The 18676-nt window shown below is 42.1% G+C and overlaps 1 protein-coding gene across 2 annotated transcripts in view; it reads left to right on the plus strand.

The window, feature by feature from the left end:
- LOC139201018 (transcription factor SOX-6-like) overlaps window positions 1–17823 on the plus strand; it is a 104285-nt gene extending 86462 nt beyond the window's left edge. For both annotated transcript variants that reach the window (XM_070830220.1, XM_070830221.1), the window contains exons 11-16: window positions 294–471; window positions 2252–2448; window positions 9554–9662; window positions 10886–11056; window positions 12696–12909; window positions 14722–17823. In XM_070830220.1, the coding sequence (XP_070686321.1) occupies window positions 294–471; window positions 2252–2448; window positions 9554–9662; window positions 10886–11056; window positions 12696–12909; window positions 14722–15070 (1218 nt within the window). In that variant the 3' untranslated portion in view covers window positions 15071–17823. The remainder of the gene's footprint in view (window positions 1–293; window positions 472–2251; window positions 2449–9553; window positions 9663–10885; window positions 11057–12695; window positions 12910–14721) is intronic.
- The last annotated feature ends 853 nt before the right edge of the window (window positions 17824–18676 follow it).

Raw genomic sequence — 18676 nt, forward strand, 5'->3', positions numbered from 1 at the left:
TATTGGTTGGAGAATTTGTATTTAACGTATGTAGCACCCAAACTGGAGATCTGACCCCCACAAGGGGCCACAGTAAAGTTAAGGGGGTCCTAAGATTGTCCTTGTAGGTAGTTATTGCCTTTGTTGCTGCTTGTCGATCAGTGGAATAGTGTGAAATGTGTAAGCAATTGTTTGTGACACTGAATTAAGCAGGACAACACACTAAGGACACGTATGACTTGCTACCATGGCTTCTCTCAGTTACATTTTTATACAGATCTTGATCCATTAAACTGAGTCTGTTCTACTAACAGGAGGAAGGATCCACACAGCCATTGAACCTCTCAGCCAGGCCCAAGACGGTCGAGCCTCTCCGCTCCCCAGCGTCCCCAACACAAAGTCTGTTCTCCGGAAACAAGACCAGCCCCACAGGCATGGGCAAGGGCCGCATCCCAAGCCCCATCTCCAACATGGGCAGGAACACCTCTCTGGGTAGGTAACAAACACATACGGGCACTTTAACGCCAGTGTTTCCTTTACCACTGGGTACGCAGGATGGGCCACCGCGGTAGTACAGCTACTCTGCCCAAAAGAAGTACATTAGCATTGGCTTTACTGACATGTTCAATAAGGATCACATGGTCTGAGTGCTGCTTCACCATGCCAAGAAATGATTCTGAGGGGAAACAGTGACGCACTCTACACATACATGCTCTCTCACATACAAACACTCATAGACTTTCATACACCACTGTATTGTTCACATCTGTACTGTACATCTATCCAGAGCAAACACGCCCTCACTCCAGTGTAAAACTGAGCCTTCCCCTCAACCGGAAAAACAAAAACATCACCCACCCAAACACCTCCCCCCTCCCCGCCACACACAGACAAACCAAGCAGCGTCGCATGCGCCCGATAGGCTGCAGACACCTCAACCCGACGACGAGACCTGTGTGTGTGTGTGTGTGTGTGTGTTTGTGTGCGTGTGTGTTTGTGTTTTACAGGAGTCCAAAGCCCTGTATTTAGCCCCAATGAAAACCCCAGCAGCGGAAGCAGTGAAACCCAGCACACGTTATTTGGTTTTTAAGAGCTTCCTCACATCATTGTCTGCCCGCGCTAGACCTTTTATGCCCCTACCTCTGCTATCTGTTATTAAAGCCAATCTAAACCCTCTCATTATATCCCCCCAGAAAACAATTTCGCCAGCTCTTCTGGAGTGGCTTTGAGGACGCGTCGCTTGTGTTCCTTGCAAAGTTATTTTTTGCCCATTTTAACGGCCACCCAAGCATACAGTGCTTCCTACTTGTCTGCTAATTAAACGAGGAGGGCGACGGAAACTTTGCATCCTTTTATTTATTTATTTTTATTCTTCAAATGTGCATCGGCTTCAAAAGTGTGAAGCACAGCACATAAACAGGGGGGAGGAGGTTCCGTCATGTTTAGACACAAGTGGACTGGAAAACAACTTTAGCAACATTTAGCCCGATAACATGTTGACCATTAAGTATTTTTGGTTGTCGGTGCTGTGTGCTTTCTTTTCAAAGCTCTGTCGTGTTTGTGGAGGTGCATGAAATCACACACATGCACCAAATTGTTTTCTTCCGGCGTCAGAGTTTGTCTGATTCGCAACCCTCAAATAAAGAGTATGTGCAAATCTGCTATTTAAATCCAGAGACTTGGGAGCATAAAGAAATTTTAAACTATTATATAGTAGTGACATATAGAACTTTTCTGAAAGGTTATCTGTGATGACACAATACTCAAGACCCATTTTCTGGTACTTGTTTTGTAAAGACTGCTCTGGGATCCAGAGGAAATAGGCCACTTCAGAACATAATTTCAGGAAGTTCCCATAACTTTACAGCAGTTTGAAAGAAGACTAAAAGCCCTGAAAACCTGTATTCTCAGCTATTGTGTGAGAAGTGGGGCCTTACTTCAGACAATTTACTGCCAAAGTTGGAACAATTCTTGTTATTGCACATGAGTGATTTCTTTATTTGTGCTTTTCTCTGTCCTCGCGGGTTTTAACGATCATTTTAGGGAAAAAAAAGATGTCACATGCAATCAGCGCTTAGCAACAATAATTTAATTAAATGAATGTAATTAATTAATTTAATACTTAAGTTTGATGAAAAAATAAGTCACTACACTTGTTAAAGGACGACAGAAATGAGCCCTGGCCTCTCGTATTGAAGCCTCACACTCTCCGGTCCTGTGAGCCGAAGTAACAGGTAGTTGTTCCTCTCTCCCCTCCCGTCCTCCCTCCCAGACATCCTATCCAGCCTCAACTCCACAGCGCTGTTCGGGGACCAGGACGCGGTGATGAAGGCCATCCAGGAGGCCAGGAGCATGAGGGAGCAGATCCAGAGGGAGCAGCTCCACCAGCAGCAGCAGCAGCCGGGACACCACAGTCTGGAGGCCAAACTGTCTGCCCTCAGCAGCATGAGCCTCAACAACGGCAACAAGGTTAGAGGGACAGACGGATCACATGTGGCTACATAAGAACATGCACGGACACACTTTGCTGATGAGGTCTATACGAATCACATGGTCTTAATGCAATTTTCAGTGGCATTTTCTTTCGTGTGAAGAATCCTGATTGAAATGCTGATGGGGCTGCATGCACACGCCCACATCAGCTCCACAAACAAAAGGATGCACATTCTGTATGTGTGCATGTGACACATAACAATAGACAGTGAGGGAAAGTGACGTTTACCCAAGTATGGTAATGTTAGGCCAATGCAGTGTAGCATAAACTGGAAATACTCAAGTGCAAGTACGTTGATACTTGCACTTGAGTATTTCCAGTTTATGCTACTTTGTACTCATCACCCCACCGTTTTTCAGGTTACTGTTTTACATACAAAACATATGAGCTTTTAAAATGGAATGAATATTAAAAAGTTAAAAGTAGCGTCACCTGGACCAGGTAAAACTGTAAAATACTATTTCCATGCCTTAGAGATTTAACATTCTTAAAGGGGCCTGTTTGTATAAGAAGAATATTTACTTTGTATGTCGCTGATAATAATTTTAGACTTTTTTGATTTAACTATGTAGGAGCAGCTCAGCAACACTAAACTTGGTCCAGGAGTTTATCCAACCAACACACTTTGATAGTTTTTTTTACATTTCCTAAGGAATATCACTCCCTCTTGGTCCATACACTTGAGCAACTGTTTGGCAGTACACTCTTTTTTTTATTATATATTTTTATAAATGAGTAAAATTTAGAATACGAGACTTTAGCTTGTCATAGAGTATTTTTACAATGTGGTATCTCCATTTTCCCTCAGTAAAAGAACTGCCAACAGCAAGAAGAGCAAGTAGAGAAATGTGCCGAGGAGAAAAGGGAGAGGATCGATTTTGCATTTGTCCCTATAGCATTGAGATCCATGTAATATTCTCTCTTACTCTTTTGTGCGCACACACACACACACACACACACACACACCCGTAGATCTCCAAACTCCTCGCTCCTGTGTTACATTTTCTCCAGTATTTCATTGGCTAAGTATTCAAGGTTTCTGCTCAGCTCGAGCATGAGTCTAAAGAATATTCATGGATGATATTTGGTGTTGTTTGGCTCGGGCTGCAGCTCTTGAGGACTTCTCTTTTCTTCTCTCATCTCCACGGCCACCCAGAAGCCAACAGCTTTGAAGAGGGAGCAGCTGGGCCAATGACAAGTGATGGTTTTGGCGTGTGAGTGTGTATGTGTGTGTGTGTGTGTGTGTGTGTGTGTGTCTGCCTTGACTGAGTGGGTGTTTTTTTGGAGAAGAGATGGTGTTAACATTAGTGTGTGTGTGTGTGTGTGTGTGTAATGGAGTCCAGCTCTCCACTTGCCCTGGAGGGGGGATCCCGGCCTCAGGGTTTTAGCCCAATTAAAGGGCCTTTCTCAGGGAAGGGGACCCCCCCGCCCCGCGCCTCCAAGCTCACCTCTTCCCCCGCTCATCTTTTCCCCCGTGGGCTGAGGGAGACAGGGCCTTTGTACTAGGATCTTATATCCAGAGGGAAATACATATTCCAAAACATCTTCAATCAGTCTGATCAGCCAATCACACATTCAAGGGATCAGACATTCGGTAAAATAGGGAACATGATTAGACCGGCTCTCCTGCGCAATTGATCCCATGTTGCTTGCAAGGATGAGGAGAAGGAGGAGGAGAGGAACTCATGAATATTTTAGGGGTGGAGACTTTGAACCCACCAACCCCAAGTAGGTCATGATTGGTGCACTCCAAGGATAGGCTGTTTTGAATTTTTTGGACTTGTTTGCCTTGCATCTTCAGGAGGAAAACATCCAAAAATCTGGCAAAATATATCTTTGCTGTACTTATCCTCAGTCCCAAGTTGATTTTTTTATAAGTCATTATACTAGTAAACACTGAGAAACTCATAAATATAAATTATACAACAGCCTATACTAATAAATTGTTTATTACGATTTAATGTGAGTTGTTTGCTGCAGGTCTGGCAAAAAAAATCCCACCGATGGTCCCAAATAAGTTTGTGCTTAAAAGAGCTTCTTACACAAAGTTAACTTTGAAATGATCACAGATTAAGGTGAGTGTATTGCAGGGAGAGCCCTGTGAGACACTCAAGCACTATATTTTCCAACTTTATAAGAACAAAACCAAAGCAATGCAGTAATTTGGTTTATAGCTCCATGCCTCCTAATAAAAAGCTCATTTGGAAAGTCTCAAAGTAATTGTTTCCGGTTCGAGGACGACAGCAGGCCTCGGTGTTTGTTGTCAGTTTGTTATTCGTTACCTAACAACAGCAGCTCAAAGACTCTTTCTTTAAGTATATACTTTTTTCTTTGGGACGGAGAAGTTTTTTGTGTGTGTGTGTTTTTTTTTTTCGAAAGTGCTCAAAGGCTTTGCTCTGTCTTAAACAATTCATGGATGGAACTTGCTGGATACTGAGAGTGTGACTCAGTCGCTCCACCTCGGGAGGCAACGAGACCAGCTCTTTTTCTTTACCTTGGATTTGTGTGTTGTGTGTTCATCAAATAAATTTGTTACTCAAATCCTCCCCTCAGGAACTTTGAAGCTCTGCCCAGGCCTTTTTGTTTTATGGCATTGTACTAACACAACATATTAGGCTTCTTTGGAGGGATGAAGACGACAGCTTTAAATGGTATCTCAGTGTGATATTGAATGTTGAGCTATTTATTGCCAACGCTGATTCGACTCAAAGGTGGCTGTCACACTGACGTCTGTGTGTGCGTGTGTTTGTCTTTATTTCGCTTTCTGTTTCTGTATTTTTGTCCCGCAGCATTAATTTTCAAGCATAGACGACATAGACATTTCCCTAAGAGCTGAAAGTGATCCTAGGCTCCTTTTTGTGTGTGTGTGTGTGTGTGTGTCCTGGCTCTGCACTGGCCTTGGCCATGTTAATGTCATTATAGCTGGTGTACAGACGAAAGGCCTGGCCAGTTAGTGGCATTGTTGAGTATCACCTTACGCTTACGTTGCTTCCAGCTGGCCTGCGGCTGCCAAGGCTCACTGAAATAGCCACTGTGTATGAGTGTGTGGGTGTGTGCATGTATGTGTATGTGTGTGTGTGTGTATATATAAAAGCCTGTGTGCACTTTTTTCATCTAAACAGCCACAAAAAACTCCCAAAGTCCACTTAAAGGAAAGCACCAAATTTCTGAGAGATTGGCACATTACTCAACTGGTGAAAACACAAAAATCAACAGCGTGTCCGTGGTAGATTGTTCACTCAGGCTTTGACTCATTAGAATAGAAAGTGATAACAAGTTCTAAATCGGCATGGTAAGTTATCTTAACAATGTGACAGCTTTGTACAGCAGCTTGGTAAAGTTTACATGAAATATGATAGAAGAATAATACACTGCTTCGACCCACGAGGGACTACTTTTCCTGTTTCCATAGGAAGGGAATATGGTGGGTGATGGCAGACTAAGTGCAGGTAAATCTACAAGCTGCATAAGAGGGAAGACAAACAGCGTAAAATCCAAGATCTGTTTTCTCACTTGATGTTGCTGGGAATGCGCACAATCACTCAACAGCTGATTCTATATTGCACGCACTGAAAGATGGGGACACGTGGATGTTTTTAGTGTCCCTGCTCACATGATTTAACAGTTACGTTGACCCGAAGGGCTCGTGCCCAGAAATCTGCTGTATTTCTCCACAGCTGTCACTAGATCCCTCTGCAGCCAGACAAAAGTACGTTTGGAGTTTGGCCTTGCCAGAAATGTGAAATTGAAAATAAGAAATATCGTATCTTAGTATCTTGAAAGAAAAAACTTTATTTTGTCTGTAAAAAATACGTAAATGATGTCACAAAAACAAATGAAAGCAATTCATCCAAGTGGCCACAGTACAACGAAAAATGAAGGTTGCTCTTACTCACCATCAGACGTCAAGTACAAGTAATAATGTCCTTAGCTCACTCTTAATAAATCAAACATTTTTATACATGTTATTCATTTGAAAACTAACTTAACTTTGTTTCTTGAACATACACATTCCTCCCAGACTCAGTTTTGTATACTTTTAGAAAATATTTATTCTAAACTTTAAGTACAGTTTTATAATTTACCAGATCCCTAAATTTTAGGGTTTCTAATTTAATGTAGCCCATTACAGAGACATGTCTTTTGTCTGTACGCTGTTGAACAAAGTTGGCCTACATGCCTCCAGTTTCTGTTGGTAGAGCAGAATAAGTCTGAAATAAGCCGAAAGGGGAGGAAATGGTTGTATGGAGGTTTATATTGGCTCTGCTGGTGATTTTGGTCTTTGTAGGAAGCGAGCCTGTGAAACCGACAGCTCAGACGGTTCCAAGTCTTGATTAAAGGTCGACGTGATGTTGCTGTATTTGAAGCCTGAATGATATACATTATAATAATGTATACTACAAAGCTGAGTCTGGCACCTGCAAATAGACTGTTGAGTGTCTGCTTCTTTGGGGAAGGAGCCTCAAGGGGTAGAGGGCTGGTAGTGGGGTGTTAAAGGCTATGAATAGGAGGAATGGTGAAAAGGAGAAGGAGGGTAGGGGAAAAAAAGAGAACAGGGCTGAGTGACAGCTCTATCGGCACACACCGGAGTCTGGAGAGGGAAAGAGAGAAAGAAAGATGAAAAAACTAGGAAGAGAGAGGGAGCGCCGGGAGGGGGACTAAGGAGTTTGCCAAACTTGATTGGTCCAGGAGGAGACAGTAAACGGTTGCGGGTCAGCTGGAGGCATGCCGTGTTGGCGGTAGGCGAGTTGTAACTGTGGTAATGAGCTCAATACGGTGTGGATTAAAAAAAAAAAAAACAATGTTTGGGGCGTTACCCCAGCAACGGTGGAGAAACGCAAATGCCAAGAAGAGGGGAGACCAGGCGGAACAAAAAGAGTCGGGTGTCTCTTAAATTTAGAAATATACATTCAATATTGGCCCTGCAGACTCAGTGAATGTAATAGTGTGTTAGACATACTGTAGCTGCACAGATGGGAACTGTCCCTCTGGTACATGTTGGTACAGATTAAGTAAATAAAAGTGGATGTTGTGTTTCTCTTTCTTACTATATCTGTAATTTAACTATACATTTTCAATGAATCGTCAGTCTCAGTCTTCTTGCTTGATTTAATTCATCTCTGCCCCTGCACATGTCCTTCCATGTGTTCAATTAATTAAGGCCTTGGTAAGTCAACTTGTCTGCTTTGAAGTCAAGTGCTGCTTGTTTTGCTCTAATTCAGACCTGGGTTAAATAGTAACATAATATTGAACATGTGATGGGTGGAATTGGCCTTTGTCTCAAAGCAATTTAGATTCAATTGTGCTAGATAAAACTTTTTTTTTCTTGAAATGCGTGCTTCCTATTCACTGTAATTGTCTGAAAATCAGGTGTCCAGAACTGCTGACACTGACTGTTTTTAACCAAGTAATCCCCCTGTGATGCAGCATTTAGAGGAGCACAATCCAGCGGTTTACACAATACAAATGGAGTCTCATGAAAGACAAAGTTGTTTTAAAAAAAGTCTGTAACGCTGCTCTAAAAGGCAGCAGTCCAGTATCAAACCAGCAGGCACACAGGCCAAACCTATTTCAATCTCGACTAAACAAAGCAAAGACAGCTCCTTATTGCATTTGCCACAAGAACTTTCAAGTAGACCAAAAGTAGACCAACCGCAGGGAGTATTTGCAAATTTTGACCCAGGTCTGCTGTTAATCTGTGTTTTGGATCAGTCTACCTCTATTGATGCTGTCCTAGTCCATTTTCCAAAAGCCTAACTCTACCGTGCATTAGTTTCCATCGGTCTCCTCCCATTTACCAGCAACATTCAGACGGCTCTAACTGCTTAGGATGTTAAGAAATTATGCTCTGTAGCGCATCTAATAGCATCTAAGCTAAATGCTGCAAAGCACTCATGTTTAATATCATTCTGAGAACTACAAATTTAATTGACTCTAACTTCTAGTGTTGGAGCACCAAACGGTGACTTACAGACATTTGAGAGCATCGTCATGAGAAAACAGCGCTCTCGAAGCTATTGTTTAGCACTACAAGCTTAAAAAGAAGTTCTCGATGAACTCTCTTAAGTCTTATTCTAGTTTTCTATTCCACTCCTCTTCCTTTTGCTCTCTCTATCTCCCTCTGTCTCTCCCTCTTTCTCGTTTTTCTTTAGTCCTTTGTTAGGCGGTTGCTTCCTGCGGTGAGCATGGCACTGCCCAGGCACATGTTCTGTGGTGGGCCTGATTACAGCCCTGCCGTAGTGCTGACATTGGCCCGCGCCGACTCCTCATCTATAAACACACACACACACACACACACACACACACACACACACAGTTACACACACACGCCGGCCCCTAAGTTCCACCAACTCTGCCAGCGGCTACCGCGGCATGACTTCACCCGGCAACCATTCCTTGCGTCAAACAAAATGCTTCTGTCACCAGAAAAAGGAGTAGAGCTGAGAGGGAGGAAGGGAGGGAGGGAGGGAGGGAGGGAAGGCAGGGAAGAAGAGGAGGAGGAGTGTAGATGTGCGGTAGCTGTGCGGAGGGTTCGATGTTTTCCACCGCAGTTTGGGAGCGTGGTGGAGTAATTTTAGCTGGAAGGCCCCAAGACAGGCTGCTTGTAGAAGTTATTTGTCTCAGAAGTGGAATGACCAGCAGAAGGCAGAGAGCAACCATGATGATGGGAGGTTGGAGAAGACAATGTTGATTAGCACGGCCTTGAAGGGACTATGATTTGTCTGTTAGCTTATCGAATAACCTACATCATGACTCATTTCCCTCAGATACTGGAAAAAAAAGCAGTGAAGCTGCATCAAAATAAACTGTCCATATTTGGGGGCTGTGCTGGACTTTCCTCCAATTCAAGCCAGCAATCTGTTTTATTGTCGTTACCATCAAAGTCATCCCTAGTGACCTAATTTAAAAGATGCCAGGCATGAGCAAGAACTTGGTCCAGACATTAAGTAATAGGAGCTGAAAAGGAATTGAAAAAAGAATTTATTTTTTGGCAGCTGGTGTCCACTTTCTCAAACTTCACTAATGCTGCAACCGCATCATAGCATCAGCTTGCTTCAAACAACCTTTCTTGTGTTGCAGGAGCGGCTGCACTATGAGACGCTGAGCCAGCACCTGGGAAAGCTCGGGGAGGATGCTGGGAAGATGGTCCATCGAGTCATTGACCTGACGAGACCAGAGGATCTGGATGGTAAGCACCTCTGCCGCCTATCGCAGTCCTGTTTTCTGCTTCACTTTTTCCTCTTTCTCTGGCACTCTTCTCTTGGTTTGTTGAATTTGGCTAGTTTTGCCCACCTTTCTGGCTCTTACACTCCTCATTTTTGGTTGCTTATAATCTTGGTATTTCAGGAATTTATGCAGATGCACAAAAGATTTGATAGAAAACGGAAGACTACAGGGACATAAAAGGAAGTTGCAGGAGTTTTGAGAAGCAGAGTCTAAGTTTGAAGCAGTCACATCCTGTTCAGACTAAATTGATACCAGTGACCCATAACTGTGGGCCCCAAATCAAAGAGGCCCTACTTCGGGGGTCTTGCATCGCAGAACTCCACAATAAAGAAGACGACGTCTTTTAGAAAGTCAGAACATGCAGGTATTCAGCGAATACAAATATTTATTGTGCTCCTTGGGGAGCTACGGTGAAGGACACCCTCAACAGCTAAACAGAGTGCTCTATGTCAACATTTTACTCTCTTGAAAAATGTTACACTGTTATTATTCCTGCAAGTACATGACAAGAGGCTGAATTCTCCTCCTTTTTCCACAACGAGTGTTTGTGACACAAGATCCCACCCAGTACAAGTATGCAAACAAAAGCAGGCGAAGTCGGGCAACAAGTCTGTCGTAGCTAATGGTCAATGACGTTTACTGCAAATAAGAATTCTCCTTTTTTCACTGAAGGATAGCAAGAGGTGACTTCATATGCTGTGTATACCTTTCAGTTAGCAGATACTGTTCCGTAAAATGCAATAACCACAAACTTCCTTGAGCGTAGTCTAAGGACACTGACTTGGGGTCTTTTTTTTCCTCTCAACCCACCTGCTACTCATAAAGCACCACTGTTTACAAGCTATGAGGAGTCGAGGAGTGCTCATTGTGGTTTAGTTTAGAATTAGAGAAGTAAACACAGAGGCATAGGCACTGATACAATCAGGCGGAAGCAAACTCACTATGGTGTGCATAGTTCATGTGTGTTTGTGTGAGCATGTTAAGGGCATCCTAGCAAGACCCCCTTAGGACTTTAGTTGTACATCCTCGCCCAAGGAGGCGAAGGGGCCGGGGGTGTAGAAGCAAACAGGAAGGGCTCGTCTTTATCGGTGCAATATCCTGCATTTCAAGCATGAAAGTAGGAAAGATGAATGTGTCAATGATGGGCATACAGTGAAGAAAACGCAATTCCTTTGTGTCACACAGGAAATAATATCACAGAGGCGCGAGTGTTCAGGGAGGCGCGGGGCAGGAACAGCAGCGAGCCCCACATCAAGAGGCCCATGAACGCCTTCATGGTGTGGGCCAAAGATGAGCGGAGGAAGATCCTGCAGACCTTCCCCGACATGCACAACTCCAACATCAGCAAGATCCTAGGTGAGATTTTAATTTTTGGCAGGAGGGACTTTATGTTGAATGTGGAAGAAAATAGAATGAACTGCTTATTTGCATGTACCGGCTAAGACTCTCTGTTACTGTAAGCAGTTTCTGAGATGTTCTTACAACAAGGGGACCTCATTACTGTAAGCTGAGGGAATCAGCTTCTTTTCCCAGCAAACTCGAGACACAAAACTTGGATGAAAATCAGTTTAAATCCATCATTTTAAGAAATCTGTATAATTCTTCTAGTGAAAATCTGTAAAATAAAAGCAAAACTGATATCCAATATATGCTGTGCATCAACAACTTACAAATTTATTCACACGATTCATCAACAAAAAAATTATTTGTGGCTACAATCATGGATTTGCCTCCTTCTAATATCTCGGTCAAAGACTCAACACAATCCTAGAGTTCTCTGGGTTTCTTACCAGCACGCTGTGGACTATAAGAAGGACTAGTGTGCTTTTAAACCTGGAACACTTCACACACAGAGCTCCACTGTGTCGGCCTGACTGGTGTGATGGATGCATTCAGTTAAAAAGTAGCGGTGTTGATACTAACCTCCTCAACACAGATACACAGACACACAGACAGCCATTCACATGGTGCTGAGCATGACGGTTGTTCGTGAAATGTTCTTAAGACCTCTACTGTCCGATGAAGGGCTCCAGTGAGCTTGAGGGTTCCTGAATGTAAATGCTCCTCCTGAGCAACATTAACAAATTTCTTTTTCTTAGGTGAGTCTGTGTTTCTGACTCCGAGCTTCAAATGGGCTCTGATTAAGGGCCAGTTTGTGTTTGATGAAATGCTTCCTGCATCTGTTTGATGTATCATTTCTAATCTAAGTTCAAGGCTTCCATAATAATAATGAACTCTCATAGTGAAATAATTTGATTAAAAAGTTAAACGATATGTTTAGTCAAATATGAATAGTAGGATCATGTTGGAAGGAAGCATTAAGGAATCATTTTCCAGTAAATTATCAAGCTTTGATGGCAAATCGGAACAAAAAGCAGAATTTAAAGTGCACAGTTGTTTATGTGTATGTGACTGCATGTGTGCAATTCACGTCTCTCCATCATAATAACACAGCTGGACTTTGGGGAATGGGTGGTAGGCTTGAGAAAACTCCTCTCTGTTTCCTGTGTCACAAAAGTACAGAACTGGTTTGTGATAAACCTTGATAAACAGAGACACGAGGCGGACTTTGTATAGTCAGTTGTAGGAGTGCTTCGCAGATGTGCTGCGTTCCTGCGGTAATGGCCCTGTCCAGTTGTTCAGAAGGTCCTCTTACCGTGTTAATAAGAAGAGCACAATGTATGATTCCTCCACAGCCAAGAGGGAACAAAGCATAATCCATCTCCAGGGTTTATAACAGCTTCCTTGGTTAAAGAATTGATAATGTCTGTTCACAATACAACCACCAGAAACACTGACATTTTATGTATACACCAGGGGTCCATATTATTTCAATCATATGTCACGCTCTTGAGCACCTAAAGTGAGGATGTTTAAGTTTTATTCTGTTGATTTCTAAAGATACATACATGTTTTATAACAAAGCTAACTAAAAGTAAAACCAAACCAACGCATAAAAAACAGACTGAACTAAAGTCTCGATAATCTGCTGCAGGATCTCGCTGGAAAGCCATGACCAACCAGGAGAAGCAGCCGTACTATGAGGAGCAGGCTCGCTTGAGCAAGATCCATTTGGAGAAATATCCCAACTACAAGTACAAGCCCCGGCCCAAGAGAACCTGCATCATCGACGGAAAGAAGCTGCGCATCGGAGAGTACAAGCAGATGATGCGGTCACGACGTCAAGAGATGAGGCAGTTCTTCGTGGGGTGAGTACCAGAAACCATGTCCCTGAGCATCACAGTGTTCGTAGCTTTCTATTGGAGCTCTCATACTAGAAATCTGCAGTGAATTCTTTGTGTGGTTTTACATTTCCATTTTAAAGCTATGCTAAGGTATTTTATCCTTCAGGACACTCAGTGACAATGACTACACAGCGTCTCGTATACAATTTGCAATGGAATGTTTTATAATTATTATAATGTAAATTTTCACAGAAATAGCTAGCCCGACAACGTTAGAGCGAATTTGCACATTTCTTAACAGGGCACATTGTGCACCGATGGCCACAGTCATTGGATCACAGACAGGCACTGTATCTTGCTTTAACCGACTTACCGTTGCACCTGTGACCTTGTTCAATTGGAATTCAATTGGTTCTTGAATAAAGCTGCTCGCCACCTTGGTCTGAATATGGATATTTTAGCAAAAAGAAAAATAAAGCATCACTATGTAATCCCCAATGGTATTTTTTTCCTGTTTCATAGAGGAGTTTTGGGGGCATTTCATTCAACGTTATAAGTTTTGTCTTTTTTCTAATGTGCCTTGGTATGAATATAAAATAAGTATTCTTGACTACATCTATTTGCTCGAGGTTTGTGGGGTGGCCGTCAGGGTTTATGGAGCATTCATTAAAGGTTTCTTCTTGGAACCTCCTGGTTTTATCTGCAAAACCCTTTAAACATTCAATGAAGAGCATTATATTTTTTTTAGAGTGTAGTCAGTGCAGTGAGGGGAAAAACAGTGGCATTGTCTTAATAGGAACCAGCCATGGATGTGTTTAAAGCCATCACAGTGGCCTGTGTTTGAGATGGATTTACCAGAGGCCACAGCTTTGAATAGGAGCGATTTTTAATAGCTTGTCATTTATTAAATTAGGACAATGCTGGGCGCTTGCGGGCAGTGAAATTGGACACAGACAGACATAGTGGAATATGAAATGTAAGCAGATGTTTGAGAGGGAATGAGAGCGAGGCAGACGTCACAGGCTGAATGCCACATTTACTGTGTGTGGTCAAGCAAATGCAAAAAAAAAATAAAAAGCTTATGGTTCTCTGGGCCTGGACTTTCAATCAAACTTAAATCAAATAGCTACAGGGAGCCAGTACACAACCAGTTTCTGGCACATTCGACCCAACTAAACTAGTGTTGTTTTAAAGCGTTTAATGTGAAAATGAGTCTGTCAGAGCGTATGGCAGTAATTGTTTCAGAAGACAGGATGGAAAACTGTTAGGTGAGAAAAGTGACAGCAATTTTCTTGCTTTATGTAGCTCATTTGAGGAGCCAGAGGGCCTGTTTGAGTGATGTGCGCTTACCCTCATTCCAGCTATATCTTAACAGGTTATTTAGCTGATGCTGCCGTGAGCTGGCAGGGAGAGCGCCATGTTAGGACAAGCCTGCCCAGATAAGCAGTGTTGCTCTTTAACTTAAGTGGCCTGAGAATTAATGGGTTCTTCAAGGCAGTTTGTTCAAAGGAGGTTATAATGAATCATAGAATCAAATATTACGATGAACGGTTGCTATAAACAACTCATTCAATTTTGTCATAGTTTCATTACTGAAAAAAGATTTGTTTCTTCTATTTCTGACATATTGTCGGTATTTCTCTGTCTCAACACCTTTTATATGGATTGGCATGAAAGTTCATGGTCCCAAAAGGATGAATCCTACTTACTTTAATGATTCTCTGACTTTTCCTCTAGCGCCACCATGAGGTTGACAGGATGAATTGTAATAACTTGTATGGATGTTGTTTATTGTTGATCAATAATTAAATTTTTCCTTCTTTCCCTGTTTCTCAGGCCTCAGCCACAGATTCCTCTTGGCAACAGCCCAGGCAGTGTAGGAGTTTACCCCGGCGCCATAACCATGGCAACGACAGCCACACCATCCCCACACCTGACCTCAGACTGCTCCAGCAACTCGGCCAGCCCCGAACCCGCCATCCCCGTCATTCAGAGCACGTACGGGGTGAAGTCCGAGCCCGGCGTAGGTGGAGGCAGCAATGGCGGTGGGGTCAGAGCCTTGGATCTGCCCAGTGACCCCACCAACGGAGACGACGACATGGACATGTACGAGGACTTTGAGGACGAGCCCAAGTCAGACTATAGCAGCGACCATGAGACACGGGAGGCCGTCAGTGCCAACTGAGCGTGCTCGGGGTCTCAGTTGTAAAAAGAGAAAAAAAACAAACTCCCGCTATACTCAGAGACACTTTTTAAAAAACACAGTTTATTACTAGAAACCTTCAGGCAAACTTTGAGGACATGTTACGTCAAGCACTGAGCATGCGCGGACAGGATTCAAACTCATGCTCAGATGGTATCGCGATGGATGCCCCTTTGAAGAAGAAGGGCTGATGGGAAAAATGTGACCCGAGAAAACAACCTGAACAGACATTCAGACATCCAACTGACAATGAACTTCAGTTTCCTACACTTTGACAATCTTAACAGGAGCGAATAATAGTTCGACGAGAAAGAGAGAGAGAGCGCGAGAGAGAGAATGGGACAAAACAAATGAGCGACGAACACATTGCTGTGTGGTTTTGTAAAGAGCATGCATGGATTTTGAAGCATCAGGAATGGGTCTTCAACAGCTATTTGGTCTTAAATGTTTAAGGAGTGAATTAGTTTTTATCATTATGTATTTACTTTTTTGTGTTTTATCCCTTTTTGTTGTTTTTCTTTTGTTCTATAGACTTTTTTTCTGACAGGTCACTGCCTGTACAAACTCTGGACTGTCGGAACTTGAAATTTGAAAAGTTTTAATATAAATCCTAGCTATTGTAATCTTATAGTCTTACTTTTGTTTCTTATGGATACAGTGCATCTACATCTTCTTTTCTGACAAATTGCTTACATTACATTACTGTTTTGTTTTTTTTTTTGTTTGTTTTTTAATATCCCAGCTCAGGTATGATGTGCCAGCTTGTGAATGTGTTTTGTTTGTTTTCATACAAAAAGAGTGGTAGGACTTTTCAGACTGTCAATGAAATAAAGGGAACAAAATCCCTTATATCACATTTATTATTATTATTATTATTATCATTATTATTATTATTATTATTATTATTAAGTAAGTACCCAGGCATTGTACAGATTTACTTCAAATGTGCCAAACCTACATTCACAGTCACTCGGGATGTTGTAGTCTTAACTTCCAATGCTGCAAAAAAGTCTTATACAATCAGCTTTTTCTATCTGATGAGATGAGATCCTACTGTGTAACTGCTGGCTCCTCTCCCCTGGCTCAGGGAGGATGTGTTTTCATCACACTCACACACACACACACACACACACACACACACACACACACACACACACTCTCATACTTTGTGTCACTCCCTGGCAGACCCTTCAATTTTTAAGATGTAGTCAGAACAGCAGCATCGGAGGCGTCTGTTCTTCAATTCCACTGCATTGGTGCTTTCGTGAACCACATTGCCCAGAGTTCCTTGAGGCCAAACACTTAGCACATTGTGCAAGAAGTGCAGTACGGTGTAACCGAACACCGACATTTAGCATTTGAGTCTGTCCCTTTCAATCTAGCTGAGGGCATGGACATGTTTTGGCTTAATTTCTGCTTAGACACTTTGAGAGTTCATGAGTCTTAAACGTGTACCTATAGCTCTGTTCATTCAGCGTCAGAGGAAAGGGGACGAGCAGCCCCAGATCTACCCTACTGTAGGATAAGAATTTCTAATATTCTGGATCCCTTCACTGTATTTTAAATTGTGTATTGAATCGGTACAAAAGTGTACAAAATGTTACTATTTTTATTAGCCTGTTCATATTTGTAAATGTCTTCTCAGCACCACATGGGACAGATACACCAAACTTGTGTTTTAAAAAAAGAATTTATATAGTTTCAAAAATAGGTTTAATAGGTCTGTTATTTCAAAAAGGGTACATTTTTCTACATTGCATGTATATTTTGGAGACAAGTAAATTATTAAGAGAAGAATGGAGGAAAAATAGGTGTGTAATACCTAATCAGCTTCTCAGTCAACCTTCCCAGTTAGAGCACACAAGTTTTTCCACAGTCTAAAGCGAGATGCTCCTCTTTCATGTTGGTGCGGCTCGGCGGTCAGCACCCTGCTAGGCGTGCACGCTTTTTCCTCTGTTTTACTCAAATGTCACATTCTTTCTCTGAAGACACATCATATATATTTTTTTTTTGTCTCTTTTCACCAGACTCTGCATTTTGAACATGTTTCCATTTTCAACGCCTGTGACCTCGGGGGGTTTCTTGGTGCACTGTTTAGCTGTTAGCTGTTTCACACATCTTCTGCCTCTATAACTGTCTTCATGACCATATCTGGCTTCTTTTTTTTTTACACACTTGGAAAAGTTTCACAAGCTGGGACTGAATATTGGTTTTTGCTTGTATCACAGGAAAAAAAAAAAAAAGCCTCATGCATAGACATTTCTGTTAGTGTCATACACATCCTAAGCACTGGATATAAATTCTATGTTTTTTTTTTTTGTTTGTTTCTTTTTTAGTATTAACTAATGTGAAGTTGTTGTTTGATTTTCGACATGATAAATTAGAACAGTCAAAAGTCACATGTTCGGACTCTGTAGGAAGCCTCATACATGCCAGGCACAAGTAAATTGCCATTTCTTTAGCAGCATTTCATTTGTTAAAGCTGATTTTGTTGCCGCAGCTCTAGTGCCGCCTGAAGGGGTTACATCACCTCTGATCTCTTTATAAAAAGGTAACCTCATGCTCTTGTCAGTTGTGACCTGCCGAAGCAGAACATAAGTTTCCTGGTCACACACATTTTGTGATGAGTATTGTATTTGAAATTCAATTGTGCGTTTTAACATTTCATTGTATTTATTAGCCAGCTTTGGCTCTAAAAAGTGTCAGTACAACTTGGTGAGAAAGACAATCAAAAAAAAAAAAAAACTAAAAATAAAATAAATAAATAAAAAGTAAAGACTTGATTTTCCTTACAAATCTGTCACTTCATCATTGCTTTTCAAGTGTTTCTATGACTTATTTGGAAAAAAAAAATAGAAGCTGAATATTTTTGTAAGCACTCGTACCTATCGAGTTCTGCATGTGAAAGCACTGTGCCCCACTTGCAGGTAGTGTTGCATGAATTTTTATTTCCACTGCTCTAAATAGTGCTCTTTCCAGGGATCTAATGATTTCCAACACAAGGTTTTTTGTATCCAAAGTCAAGCTATTCCACTTGGTCTTTAGATTTTGGTGGCCCATTACAGTAAATGTGGCCTATTGTTCCATTGTGTGTGTGTGTGTGTGTGTGTGTGTGTGTGTGGAAACGCCACACATTCTGACTGTGCTGTGGTGTATACGCCACGGCGCCGGTGCTCGCTGCAGCCAATCCCAGCATTTCAGAGAGAGAAACAGAGAGCTCAGCCATATGCAGCCACATCATAAATCTAATTGTAATTCCCAAATCAACTGTAGCGTCACCCTGCGAGGGGCGCCGGCAAGTTTGTCACACACTCCTTTGTATGCACGTGTGTGTGTGTGTGTGTGTGTGTGTGTGTGTGTGGTGCTATGGCTTTTAGTTGGGAGGGGTGTTTGAAATCATACTTGTGCTGTTGCCATGCTAATCTCGTTAAATAAGTCATCGTAATTTACATTTCCTTTTTCCTTTCTGCAGGATGAACATTTAGCTGTTTGCAAGTTGACAGATTGTTTCTGTGTGCACAGTTTGTGTGAGTGAATGCAAAGCTTTCACTCCCTTAACAAAAGGATTGTGTAGTTCATTACAGCGCA

Source organism: Pempheris klunzingeri, chromosome 5 (genome assembly GCF_042242105.1).
Source record: "Pempheris klunzingeri isolate RE-2024b chromosome 5, fPemKlu1.hap1, whole genome shotgun sequence".
NCBI lineage: Eukaryota > Metazoa > Chordata > Actinopteri > Acropomatiformes > Pempheridae > Pempheris > Pempheris klunzingeri.